The sequence below is a fragment of the Oncorhynchus nerka genome, linkage group LG10, assembly GCF_034236695.1.
Source record: "Oncorhynchus nerka isolate Pitt River linkage group LG10, Oner_Uvic_2.0, whole genome shotgun sequence".
NCBI classification, from domain to species: domain Eukaryota; kingdom Metazoa; phylum Chordata; class Actinopteri; order Salmoniformes; family Salmonidae; genus Oncorhynchus; species Oncorhynchus nerka.
Genome location: NC_088405.1, coordinates 55,519,164 through 55,532,959, shown reverse-complemented (window position 1 = coordinate 55,532,959; position 13,796 = coordinate 55,519,164). Strand labels below are relative to the sequence as shown.

Genomic DNA, 13,796 nt, shown 5'->3' with positions numbered 1-13,796 from the left:
ACCTTGTGTATTGTAATAAAACACCCATGACACAAAACATACGCACACAATTTTGTATATTTTCACTTGGTTTTTAATTTTTTATTGGATAAATGATTTAAAGGTTATAAATGTTTAACTACATTATCTCCACAGCCATTGCTCACATACCCACTGATAACCCATCAATATATGATTCCTTCCCCCACAATTTTTGGGGGTGGGTATTTTTTTTATATGCCATACTATCATAAATGCCCATTAAGTCTCATCACACTAACAGCAATTCCATGGGGAAGGAGGATCTAGCTCTAAAGGTAAGTCGTTTATTTCCCAGTTCATATTATTCCATCAACATTTTCAAGTTACTAAAGTTGAGAAAGTGAACCAAAAATTAAAAGTAGAAGAAATAAAAGGTGGTTGTGAGGGGTTACGCCAGGCAACCCCACATCCTGTCATGCCACCACAGCAGAGACTGTCACTCTGCACAGCAACATGTCTCAACTTGGTGTCTGAAATTTTCTGAACATAGAAAACCACAATTAATTTAGAAACTAGATCCAAAATATTTTTTTGAAAATAATTGATGTACAAAAAAGTTTTTTTTTCTTAAAGTACATTTTCTTATAAAAGTTGTATTCATTTGTAGATCAGTGCGATTGTATTCCAGTGCAGCTACTGGATCCAGAGTAAAGAAAAGAGGCTTTTTCATCTTTAATGGCATAAAAAAGAGAAACTCATCTTTTATATATGAAGTATAACTGCTGGTCTTTAGGAAAAAACACATAGAAACCCATAAATCTAGGAGGCACGCTATGGGGTTTTTTTTTTTTTTTGCACAAATTATAATGAAAATAATCTGACAAAATAAACTGTGCAACCAGGTAATTTCACTATCCTTGATGCCTGGTAAGGCTTCAAACAGAATTTTAAAAAGTCATTGAATAAGCAGTTGCTAAAGAAAGAAAGTTAGAAATCGTACAAAAAAAGAAAGACAGGAAAGAAAGAAGTCATTTTGTCTCTTGCAGGGGTGTTTTTTGGAAGGACAGGAAGCCAGGCCTGAAGAGCAGCATGTGGACGTGGCCAGAGGCATCTTTGGTTCGGTCGAACATACAAAAGGTTATATGAGCTTAAGCATTCAACAAAGATATATGCATACACATACAAGGAATGCTGGGACTAAACCATAACCCTGGTATGGAACCAAATGACATTCTGTCTTTAACATTATCCTAGTTGTGTCAGTATGAACAATGGGCAGAGGTGTGCTGCAAATGAGCAGTCAGAATCACATTTGACTGGTATTCATGAATCTTGACTTGAGGTTAAAAAAAAGAAGAAAAAAAGAAAACTTTCAGTCATTTCCATGTGAAAGTAACATACTTCAGAGGAGGCTGATGGGAGGAGCTATAGGAGGACGGGCACATTGTCAAACGTGTTTTCTATATGTTTGATAGCATTACATTTATTGCAATGAGCCCATCTTCCAATAGCTCCTCCCACCAGGCTCCTCTGATATACATTAATGACAACAAATGGTCTCAGTCAAACATTATACAATAATTACGTGAGCATCCTGATGACGTCAGCACTCATCCGGCTGTCACTAAACCTGCCAGTTAAACCCACCCTCATGTCCAGCCAAGTCGCAACATGGCCTTTGGCTTAAAGAAACCACTGTTACAGAGACTTACTGTACATGCATGACAATATTCAAGAAGCCTAAAAACGCTGGACTTCCTTTGAGGCAGTTCGTAAGAGCCAGAGTTGAGAGAGTCTTCAGTCAGAACCTTTCCTTTAAGCTGTTAATCAACCCCATGGATGAGTATAGGGTACAGGACAGCTGTAACAACGATTTAACACAGAGGTAAAACATGAAGTGTTGTTGGAACATCCAGTCGTGGGCTGGGCAAGGAAAGGGCCTACGATGGAGTGTCAGGGGTGACAGCCCTGTTCACTCCCACTCTTTACTGTCCCAGCGCAGGAGAGAATGTTCCCTTCTGATGACACCATCTACTGAACCAGATATCACCTTCAACCCCAAGGCCATGAGGCAGGGGCGGGGAGTTGGGGGTATAGAAGGGAGGAGGGGGGATTAGTTGGGACTTCTTGTCCTTTCAAACCTGCAGGGTGTTGACTTACACTGGTAGGGAAAAAACACCTGTTGAACAGATCTGCATATATCAAGGATAATACGTTGGATATGATCGATGAGTCCGCATGACCAGTCACGAAACCCGCGACCGCCCCAACACGAGGTCCAATAGCACCATTTTATTTATTTTCTCTTTTTTTTAACGAGTTATGAGTCTCTACACCGTAGATCAAGCATGTCATGGATTTAACCATTCTGCATGTTTTATACACGTACACACATGCAACAGAGTGGATTGCATTTGTGTATATATATATAAATCAGCAAGCATGTAAAAGACAGCGGTGGACTTGGTTTTGCAGCATGACCAGAAAAAGTTCAGGTTGTGCTGTATTTAATGGACCAGAAAATGGGTACCTGACTGTTCAGCAGCAAGGATAGCTTTTCCCACAGTTCTCTGAAAACTGTTTTTGTGACAAACTACAAGGGAAAAATAGCTCTTTAAGTAGGCCAATTTGTCCTGTCAATATTACTAAGCAGCATGGTCTGAGGCATCAGTTCCCTGACCCCAAGAGGATATGATGGAAAGGCCATCCAATCTCTGAGCAGGGAACCACAGTAAACAGGTGAGATGAGCTCATCTGAACCACTTCTACACTAGGCTATATTAATGAAGTAGCCTGTCTGACCACAAAAGGTTCCCATCTGCCTCCCACTACGATAATGTGTCTATCCGAGGGTGAATGGGTGAATCCGGTTCACCTTCACTGCCCTGTAGGTTGAGGTCAGGGTTAGACAACAGTACGGGACAGAGGAACACTCAGGGCACCATTTTACCGGTCCATATTTATTTAATCATTCCTTAAGGCAACACAACTGAAATCTGGGTCATTTCTGGTTACTGTGGATGGAGTGCCAAAAGCCCTTAACATTTTGCATATAAAAATTAAATTAAATGATTTACCCTACTGTCAGTTGGTAAAGGCTGTTACGAAAATAAGTTGATTTTGTTATTTTTTTTACAAGCACCCTTCAAAACTGTCAGTCACCACAAAAAAACACAAATCAAATCCTGTACACTACACAGAGGTCACGAGATAACCCTCAACGACACTTGTTAAAACATACCAACTACTGGACGTGGATGTGACTGACAATGAAGAATACTAGGAGGGGGAGGGGAAATGTCTTCCCTGCTCCTTTAAAAGCCCTGGCTCTTTATGTAGAGTTTGATTAAATGCAGCTTGATCCACCCTTTACTAGTTCCCTCTGCATCGGTTCCCACCAACTCAGCCAGAAGCTGCTGCAAACCAGCTGACAAGACAGACCAAACAACCTATGCATGGTTTCTAGTGGCACAAAGATGGGGAGTAACTTGTCCTGAAACCAGCAAGCACCTCAACAGCAGCATGTCATGAAGAGGAAATAACGGAGGGGTGATTTGAACAACTTAACCGACGACGATCAGAGTCAGGGGTTTAACTATAGCTAGCTACTCAGTCCAGTAGCCTCCACAGCAGCTCCTAACGTTTGACGAGAGCACATGAAAGTGCACATCTATGGCAACCGGGCAGTCATCAAGCATGTAACATATGTGGATGTAAACATTGGAGGTGAGGAGGCCACAAACAGGACAAAGGAGTTCAAACCTTGATGCTAACCCATGTCCACAGAGTAACTAGAGGAAGGCCAGATAATGTCTCACAGGCCCAGATTCCTAACAAGGACCAAGCACAGAGCACAATCGGAGGGGAAACACAACTTTTGGGACCAAAGCCACCAGAATAAAGTTGACTCGTAGAGGAAGTAAACACGGAGAAGTTACTTATTAGAGGGGAGAAAAGCAAACAGCAAAAGACGACCACTCTTACAAAGCATGTATTAAAAAGAGAATATGGCTTGTAGTAGTTTTAGCATGTGCCCGTCACTAGACTCAAGTCTCATTCATTGGTTTTTCCTCTCAAACCAACTGGCATGGAATAACAGGACGAAGGACTTTTTCTCAGAGGTCAATGACTTGGATCATTATTTGTCTGTACTCTGCAGTCAACTCTCCCACCCAACCACATCCTCCAGCCCTGTAGATCACATTCATTCCTCGCCCGATTCAAAATGACAAAGAACAGAACCTAATTTGAAGCTAAAATGGCTTCCTCCATACATTTTTCAAGTTTTAATGAGAGGGGGAAAATAACAACTGTAGCCAGACAAATTCAATTCAAGTTTCAGAGTGGCGCAGCTGTCTAAGCCACTGCATCTCAGTGCTTGAGGCATCATTATACGCCCTGGTTCAAATCCAGGCTGTATCACAACCGGCCATGATTGGGAGTCCCCATAGGGCAGCGCACAATTGGCCTGTGTAGGCCGTCATTGTAAATAAGAATTTGTTCTTAACTGACTTGTAAATAAGAATTTGTTCTTAACTGACTTTTCAAGTTAAATAAAGGTTCAATTTAAAAAATAAATTAAAAAATGAAGTCTAGAAGTGTTTATCAAAAACACCATGAACACTCGTGGAAATGAAAGGCTGTCAAGCATCGTGGGAAATATTTTGACATGATCCTATTCCTAATTTAATGTGGCAGTTTCAATGTCCTGTCAGATGTGCACTTAACAAACGGCTAACCACACACAGAAGAGCAAACAGGTTTGTAGGGTAACGCAATAAAGACCAGCTAATATTGTTTGTGTGGCATCACAACCCCACAATGTAAAATCTTGGGTATACACGTCCCAACATCTACTCAATTACATCACTACAACGGTTTACAAAGGCCAAACCAACCTTAACAGTCAATACTTTTTTGAGAGGAATCACAAAATTGAGGAAATGATGCAACCTTCCAGAACTGCTGATGGCTTGCTACATGATACGCACAATGTCAATCAGGCTACTAAGAAAGGATTCAACAGAAAAACACATTTTCCTAATAGAAGGGAACACTGTAGAAAAGCCTACACAAAATATGAGCATATACCATTATGCAAGACTAGTCCACCATATATGACTTGCTTCCATCCACAGAATCAAAAACCTGATTAGGATTCTTTGAAAATAATCAAAGTTCAAGAAAATCTAGTATTCGTTTACTTGTCAAAAATATGAACGAAAGGGGTTATAGATATCAATATATATGCTGCAAAAACTAAATCAATAGGAGGATAAAAAGGGAAAAAAAGGTTTGTTTTTTCTCGTCATTATCAATTTATGCTTATTTTGCCACCCGTTGCCACGTCAACGTCTGGGAGAGCGTCAGCATGGCAACGGAAACTATCATCATAAAATGGTACAGTAGTAGAGATAGCTAGACCAGGAGGGGGCGGGCTCTCCTGGGAAAAGGTCCGCAGAGAGGTTCAGTGATTGGTCATGCGGCTCGCTGTCAGGAATAATGGTTGTATGGTGGTAGAGGATGCCCGATGCCGTTCTGATAGTGATGGTGCTGGCGGTGGGCGATGTACTCCGCATAGCTCATCGTCATCTTCTCGCTACGGTACCTGAGCAGGAGGAGAGAGAAGTTAGAGAAGGCACAGTTACCCCAACTTACCTGGCAGCGGCACCTCAATCTCTACTCCCTAATGCTGCTATGATCTAGCAGTAATCGGTCACTGATCTCCCTGGAGGTACAGTGGCAAACAGGACCATGGTGGGCTTTGGGAGGGTCACCTACAGTAATTATGCACCAGTCACATATTCCCAGCAGTGAGCAGCACTTCCACTTCCAGAATTGACACTTAACTTTTTTAGGATAGGGGGCAGCATTTTCACTTTTGGATGAATAGCGTGCCCAGAGTGAACTGCCTCCTACTCTGTCCCAGATGCTAATATATGCATATTATTATTAGTATCGGTTAGAAATGATGTCTGTGAGTATAACAGAACTCATATGGCAGGGGAAAACCTGAGAAGTGGGACATCTGAGGTTTGTAGTTTTTCAAAGCTTGGCCTACCGAATACACATTGATATGGATAAAGTTGCACTTCCTATGGCTTCCACAAGATGTCAACCGTCTTTAGAAACTTGAATGAGGATTCTACTATAAAGGAGGGGCTCATGAGACCTCTTTGAGTCAGTGGTCTGGCAGAGTGCCTTGGTCTCATGACGCGCACTCCCGACAGAGTTACCTCTCGTTCCAGTGCTTTTCTTCATTCTCCGGTTGGAACATTCTTGATGTTTTATGTTAAAAACATCCTAAAGATTGATTCCATATATCGTTTGACATGTTTCTAAAGGAAGTGCCTCATGAAGATGGATTACTGGGCTGAACACGCTAACAACAAGTGGCTATTTGGACATAAATGATGGACTTTATGGAATAAATCAGTCATTTATTGTCGAACTGGGATTCCTGGGAGTGCCTTCTGATGAAGATCATCAAAGGTGGAGTGAATATTTATGGCGTTGTTTCTAACTTTGTTGATTTTTGGATATAAATATGCACATTATCGAACAATACATACATATATTGTGTAACATGATGTCCTATGAGTGTCATCTGATGAAGATCTTCAAAGGTTAGCGAGTAATTTTATCTATATTTCTGCTTTTTGTGACTCCCATCTTTGGCTGGCTATGACCTAACATAATCATATGTTGTGCTTTCGCTGTAAAGCATTTTTGAAATCAGACACGATGTGTAGATTAAAAAGATGTTTCTTTCATTTGCTGTATTGGACTTGTTAATGTGTGAAAGTTACATATTTCAAAAAAATATTTTTGAATTTCGCGCGCTGCCTTTTCAGCGGAATGTTGTCGAGGGGTTCCACTAGCGGAACCTCTGCCCTAGAGAGGTTAAGGCAAAACCAAAGCCAGCAGTGGAAGTCAGACAGCATCCGGTGTGAAAGGAGAGCAGCCTCTTACCTGGTCAACTTAATGGTCTTCCTGAAGTCATTTGTGATGGGAGCTTTGTAGCCTCCCTTTCGTAGTAAGGAATCTATGGTCTGAATGTGGTCCCATCCTGCACAGAGAAGGTTGATTCCTCTTGAATATCCCCCTTTATGTCCCCCTTGAATACCACTTCTCTCTACAACAAAGACCTCCAGTCATTCAGAGATCATAAAGGTGGACACAGGATTCCACTTACCTTGCTCTTTTGCGACCTCTGGTAGATAGGTGGCGGTGCGCTTTGATCCTTTTTCATTGAAAAACTCTATCCTAATGCCATGAACACCCACCTACAGGCCAGAGAAAGGCGAGAGAGAGAAGAAGAGACATCACTTTAATGACAGGACCAACAGAGAGAAATATCTATACGAACTACATGTCTTCGGCCACTGTCCAACCGACTAGAATGCCTAAATATGTCTTGCTGCACTAAGCCTAACCTACTGGATTCCGATGTGTGAAAGGGGGGGGGGGGGGGGTGAGAGGCTATGAGGGATTTGGAGGTTTAGGGTGAGGAATGGAGGGCCACGGTAATAGGAGAGTGAATGGATGGTGGAGACAGGATGTGTCCCTATAAACCAGCACACTCGACGCAGGGCCACGATCCAGTCAAGGTAGCTCAGAGGATTGTTCCCATTATAATCCAAACCGGTAGGTGATACACAATTCACCAACCCACGACACAACCCTTGTTGCACCCTACCCCCTGGGGCCCACTCCCTCCAGTATAGCCCATCTGGGTCAACAAGGTGACTGCTTATGTCCTCACCACGAAGACATATTGCCTGTGCGTGTGTGTGTGTGTGTGTGTGTGTGCTGATTGTCTGCCTAAATCATCCTTGCAGTGTGAATCTCAAGGCTGCAATGGGGTCCAGTTCATTCAGGACATGAAGGTGCCACTGCAGCAGAGCCCTTCCCGTATCCAATTCTCATCTCTACTTCACACTGGAGATTGTCTTTTACAGTGTGCTCTGTGTGGGAAGTGTACTGCTCTCCGGGGCACAGGCAATCTAAACTGCTGGATTCACATATGTGAAGGCCATTTCATTTCAATTAAAAATCAATGACTGAAGAGTATTGCATAAGATGAATTAATAGCTACCTGTCTTGTTTCAGTCTCTTACCTCCCAGTCAAGGTAATCACCGACGTCCTCGAAGTTGGTGAGCAGAGACACTGAGCAGAAGAGGCGTGGCAGCTCGTCCCTCGTCATGGGAGGAAAACGGCTGTCTTTAAGGGCACTGTGGAGACAAAGGCACGGGACGTTTAGGGCGAGAATAAGCATCATTACTTTGAACCAGTTCCAACTGGAAGACCAACAGATTATCAAGGACAATGTCTACCCAAAGTTATATTTGCATTTCATCTCACACTAAGCTGAGGGCATTATGGTTATAATGAAAATAAAGATCAAATCTCTTTGGTAAGAGAACATTTAAATAAAGGAAGCCCTGCAAGCATATTTCTTTATCCTTTCAGAAGACAGATGGCAATAGCCTTGAAGTGACATCTTCCATGATTCAAATCAAATAAACTGTATGTATTTATTGGTCACAGATGCAGCGAAACGCTTGTGTTTGTAGCGCCAACAGTGCAGTAATAATACGCACATAATCCAAAAATAAAAAATAAATATCACAACGAGCAATGTCAGAGTCCGGAATATATTTAAGCAATAAGGCCAGAGAGGGTGTGGTATTTGGCCAATAAACCACGGCTAAGGGCTGTTATGTGGCACGACGCAATGCAGCCATATACCACAAACCCGAGGTTCCTTATTGCTATTATAAACTAGTTACCGACATAATTAGAGCATTAAAAATGTAAAAAATGTTTTGTCATACTACGTAGTACAGTCTGATATACCACAGCTTTCAGCCAATCAGCATTCAGGGCTCGAACCACGTAGGTTACACGCACACACACACACGACCAAAAGTATATGGACACCTGCTTGTCGAACATCTCATTCCAAAATCATGGGCATTAATATGGAGTTGGTTCCCCCTTTGCTGCTTTAACAGCCTCCACTCTTCTGGGAAGGATTTCCACTAGATGTTGGAACATTGCTGCGGGGACTTCCTTCCATTCAGCCACAGGTAGCGTTCTCCTGGCACCCGCCAAATCCAGATTTGTCTGTCAAAACTGCCAGATGGTGAAGCAAGATTCATCACTCCAGAGAAGGCGTTTCCCCTGCTCCATAGTCCAATGGTGGCGATCTTTACACCACTCCAGCCGGCGCTTGGCATTGGCATGGCGATCTAAGGCTTGTGTACGGCTGCTCGGCCATGGAAACCCATTTCACGAAGCTCCCAACGAATAGTTATTGTGCTGACGTTGCTTCCAGAGTCCGTTTGGAACTCGGGAGTGGGTGTTGCAACCGAGGACCGACGATTTTTACACGCTGCGCGTTTCAACACTTGGCAGTCCGATTCTGTGAGCTTGTGCAGCCTACCACTTTGTGGCTGAGCCGTTGTTGCTGCTAGAAGTTTCCACTTCACAATAACAGCACTTAAAGTTGACCAGGACAGATATTTGACTAAGTGACTTGTTGGAAAGGTGGCATCATTTGACGGTGCTAGGTTGAAAGTCACTGAGCTCTTCAGTAAGGCCATTCTACTGCCAATGTTTGTCTATGGAGATTCCATCGCTGTATGCTACATTTTATACATCAATCAGCAACGGGGGTTGCTGAAATTGCCGAATCTAGCCATTTGAAGACGTGCATACATACATAACCACACATACATACAATTTATTTATATTGTGTGTACACTGTATGTAAGTTTGAACACACCTCATTCCAGGATTTTTCTTTATTCTTTACTATTTTCTACATTGTAAAATAATAGTGAAGACAACAAAACTATGAAATAACACATAAGAAAGGTTGCTGTATCGAATCCCCGAGCTGACAAGGTAAAAATCTGTCATTCTGCCCCTGTGCACGTCAGTTAACCCACTGTTCCCTGGGCGCCGAAGACGTGGATGTTGATTAAGGCAGCCCTCTGCTCCTCTCTGATTCAGAGGTGTTGGGTTAAGTGCGGAAGACACATTTCAATTGAAGGCAGTCAGTTGTGCAGTTGACTAGGTATCCTCCTTTTTTTATTTAACTAGGCAAGTCAGTTAACTTCTTTGGGACTGGGGGGCAGTATTGAGTGGCTTGGATGAATAAGGTGCCCAGAGTAAACTGCCTGCTACTCAGACCGAGAAGCTAGAATATGCATATAATTAGTAGATTTGGATAGAAAACACACTGAAGTTTCTAAAACTGTTTTATTGATGTCTGTGAGTCTAACATAACTTATATGGATGGCAAAAACCTGAGAAAAAAATCCAACCAGGAAGTGGGAAATCTGAGATTTGTAGTTTTTCACGTTTTTGCCTATCGAATACACAGTGCTATGGGGTCATATTGCACTTCCTAATGCTTCCACTAGATGTCAACAGTCTTTAGAACCTTGTTTGAGGCTTGTACTGTGAAGGAGGGGGGAATGAGAGCTGATTCAGTCAGGTATCTGGCAGAGTGCCATGAGCTCAGTCTCGCTCGCTCCCGTGAGAGTTAGCTGCGTTCCATTGCATTTCTACAGACAAAGGAATTCTCCAGTTGAAACATTATTGAAGATTTATGATAAAAACATCCTGAAGATTTATGATAAAACATCCTAAAGATTGATTCTATACTTCGTTTGACATGTTTCTACGAACTGTAATATTACTTTTCGCCTAGACTTGCCTGTGCCTCATGAGTTTGGATTGTGTACTAAACGCGGGAACAAAAAGGAGGTATTTGGACATAAATGGACTTTATCGAACAAAACAAACATTTATTGTGGAACTGGGATTCCTGGGAGTGCATTCTGATGAAGATCATCAACAGTAAGTGAATATTTATAATGCTATTTCTGACTTCTGTTGACTCCAAAACATGGCGGGTATCGGCATGGCTTGTTTTTGTGTCTGAGCACCGTACTCAGATTATTTGTTTGCTTTTTCCGCAAATTTTTTTTTTAATCTGACACAGCGGTTTCATTAACCTTTTTGGGATAGGGGGCAGCATTTTCACTTTTGGATGAATAGCGTGCCCAGAGTGAACTGCCTCCTACTCTGTCCCAGATTGTAATATATGCATATTATTATTGGATAGAAAACACTCTGAAGTTGGATTTTTCTCAGGTTTTCGCCTGCCATATGAGTTCTGTTATACTCACAGACATCATTCAAACAGTTTAACAGAACTCGTTTCCAATCAAATATTAATAATAATATGCATATATTAGCAACTGAGACTGAGGAGCAGGTCGTTTATTCTGTGCACCTTATTCATCCAACCTACTCAATACTGCCCCCCAGCCATAAGAAGTTAAGGACAAATTCTTATTTACAATGACAGCCTAGGAACGGTGGGTTAACTGCAATGATCAGGGGCAGAACAACAGATTTTGACCTTGTCAGCTCGGGGATTCGATCTTAGCAACCTTTTGGTTACTGGCCCAATGCTCTAACCACTAGGCTACCTGCCACCCCTACGGATCATGTAGTAACCGAAAATACAAAACAAAAAACTGTTAAACAAATGAAAATATATTTTATATGAGAGTCTTCAAAGTAGCCACCCTTTGCCTTGATGACAGCGTTGCACTCTTACCATTCTCTCAACCAGTTTCATGAGGTAGTCACCTGAAATGCATTTCAATTAACAGAATTTCTTTCTGTCTTAATGCGTTTGAGCCAATCAGTTGTGTTGTGACAAGATAGAGGTGGTATACAGAAAATAGCTCTATTTGGTAAAAGACCAAGTTAATACTATGGCAAGAACTGCTCAAATAAGCAAAGAGAAATGACAGTCCATTACTTTAAGACCTAAAGGTCAGTCAACAAGGAACATTTCAAGAACTTTTAAAGTTCCTTCAAATGGGGATCACGTGACCCTTGAACGAGATGGCCGCGTGAACTAAGAGCTCCGCACAAGTAGTTTCTAATTCCTAATCTTACCTCCACTCCAAGTTCACACTCATTTACAAAAGGCGACACTACAGGTGACATTTTTACACGGACTCGAGTATTAGCGACGGAAAAAGCCTCCAAGAAGAAGCTAGCTTCAGAAAAAACTAGCGCCATTAGCCAGGAGCAAGAGAACCCGCTCCCCCACGAGGCACAACGAATGCCAACCTCGCACTCTGTCGAAGACATCCTTTCTGAGTTGAGATCCCAACGTACAGAACTAAACACCAAATTAGATGCCATTAACTCTCAGCTCAGCTCCACCTGCCCACCGACAGGCCCATAGAACTCGAGAGAGCTCACCGAGCACTGAGGCCCCCACCAGCAGCCAGACAACCACCGCGCCCAATCACCATACGTTTCCTGAGATTCACCGACAAGGAACGAGTCCTACAGGCGGTGAAAAACAACACCATCACAGTGGGAAACGCCAAACTCGCTTTACACCAGGACCTGTCAGCTGGAATACGCCGAAAGCGCCGAGAATTTGACGAAGTGAAGAAATACTCCATTGACCGAGGCATCTTCAGGGGATTCAAATACCCAAACGAGCTCAGGATTCTTCACCAAGGAGCCTTGCGACACTTCAAAACTCCCGAAGAGGCAAAACGTTTTTTGAAAGACAATCCTGGCCAATGAGAAACAGACCAATGACTAAATGCGATTAATGCCATTACTAAAGGAGGTAAGACGACATATAGCCGATATCCAGAGACCCACCCCCTAAATGTCATTATATCCGTCCAATTTATATTTATTTTCCTTTAACTGAGAGGGATGGGCTGTATAGCCTAACCTAGGCCTACTAATGTTTCAGCCTACTTTTATTTCCCTGTTTTTTTTGTTGTTGCTATTATTACCTGGGGTTCCCTATGTCCCTTGGGGGAGGTATATGTAGGCTGGGCTATTGATTTTATTTTTCTCCCCTCTTTTACTGTGGTCTGGACGAGGGCAACTGTGTTATTTACTCAATGCGGGGTGGAGAGGATGAGGCATTTCTTTGGTGGGGAGAGGGAGACGTTGTGCGTTGCTAACTGTTCCCGGTTTTTGTTTTATTCGGGACACAGAATTGAGACTGAGCGGGGGGGTAATAGATCCAACGGGATGTGTCGAGTTGTTTGGGAACTCGGCTGGGGTGTTCAGAGATTATTATTTTATGTACACCATTTATTTTCCTTTTATGTGAACGCAACTGTAATTACTATCCACTTTTACCCAGCGATGACTTGCACTAAAGTTCGATGACGATGACTAGTACCTTAAATCTATTGACATGGAACTGCCATGGTCTAGGGCATGCAATAAAACGAAAAAAGATACTATGTGCTCTAAAAAAAGGAAAAAGCAGACATTGCCCTATTACAAGAGACACACCTCTGTGATGCTGAACATGCCAAACTCCGCAGAGCTTGGGTGGGACAGGTGTATTTCTCATCTTTCAAATCAAACAGTAGGGGCACAGCCATACTTATCCATAAAAATGTTCCATTCATAATAGACAAAAACATATCTGATCCGGAGGGGAGATTTATATTGATAACTGGGTCACTATATGGTCAACCAATTACTATATTAAACATATACGCCCCTAACACAGATACTCCTGCCTTCATGTCAAAAATTATAACCCTGTTCAATGAGCATTGTGTCTCCTTTGGCGTGGTGGCCGGAGATTTTAATTGTACCCTTAACCCAACCCTAGACAAATCATCTCAAGTCCGCACCACAAATCCTAGATCTGCAAAGATGTTGAACTCTCTTACTAAAGAGATGGGGCTGATAGATATCTGGAGAGAGAATAATAGCTCATCTATGGACTATACATACTACTCTAATG

General features: G+C 42.4%; 1 protein-coding gene across 1 annotated transcript in view; it reads right to left on the bottom strand.

Moving 5' to 3' along the window:
• Positions 1-50: 50 nt before the first annotated feature.
• The window catches only part of LOC115135662 (nuclear protein AMMECR1-like), a 44,408-nt gene continuing 30,662 nt past the window's right edge, over positions 51-13,796 (bottom strand). The window contains exons 3-6 of the mRNA XM_029670566.2: positions 8,082-8,196; positions 7,157-7,247; positions 6,934-7,030; positions 51-5,569 (exon numbers count right to left, since the gene is read on the bottom strand). Of these exons, the coding sequence (XP_029526426.1) occupies positions 5,455-5,569; positions 6,934-7,030; positions 7,157-7,247; positions 8,082-8,196 (418 nt within the window). The 3' untranslated portion in view covers positions 51-5,454. The remainder of the gene's footprint in view (positions 5,570-6,933; positions 7,031-7,156; positions 7,248-8,081; positions 8,197-13,796) is intronic.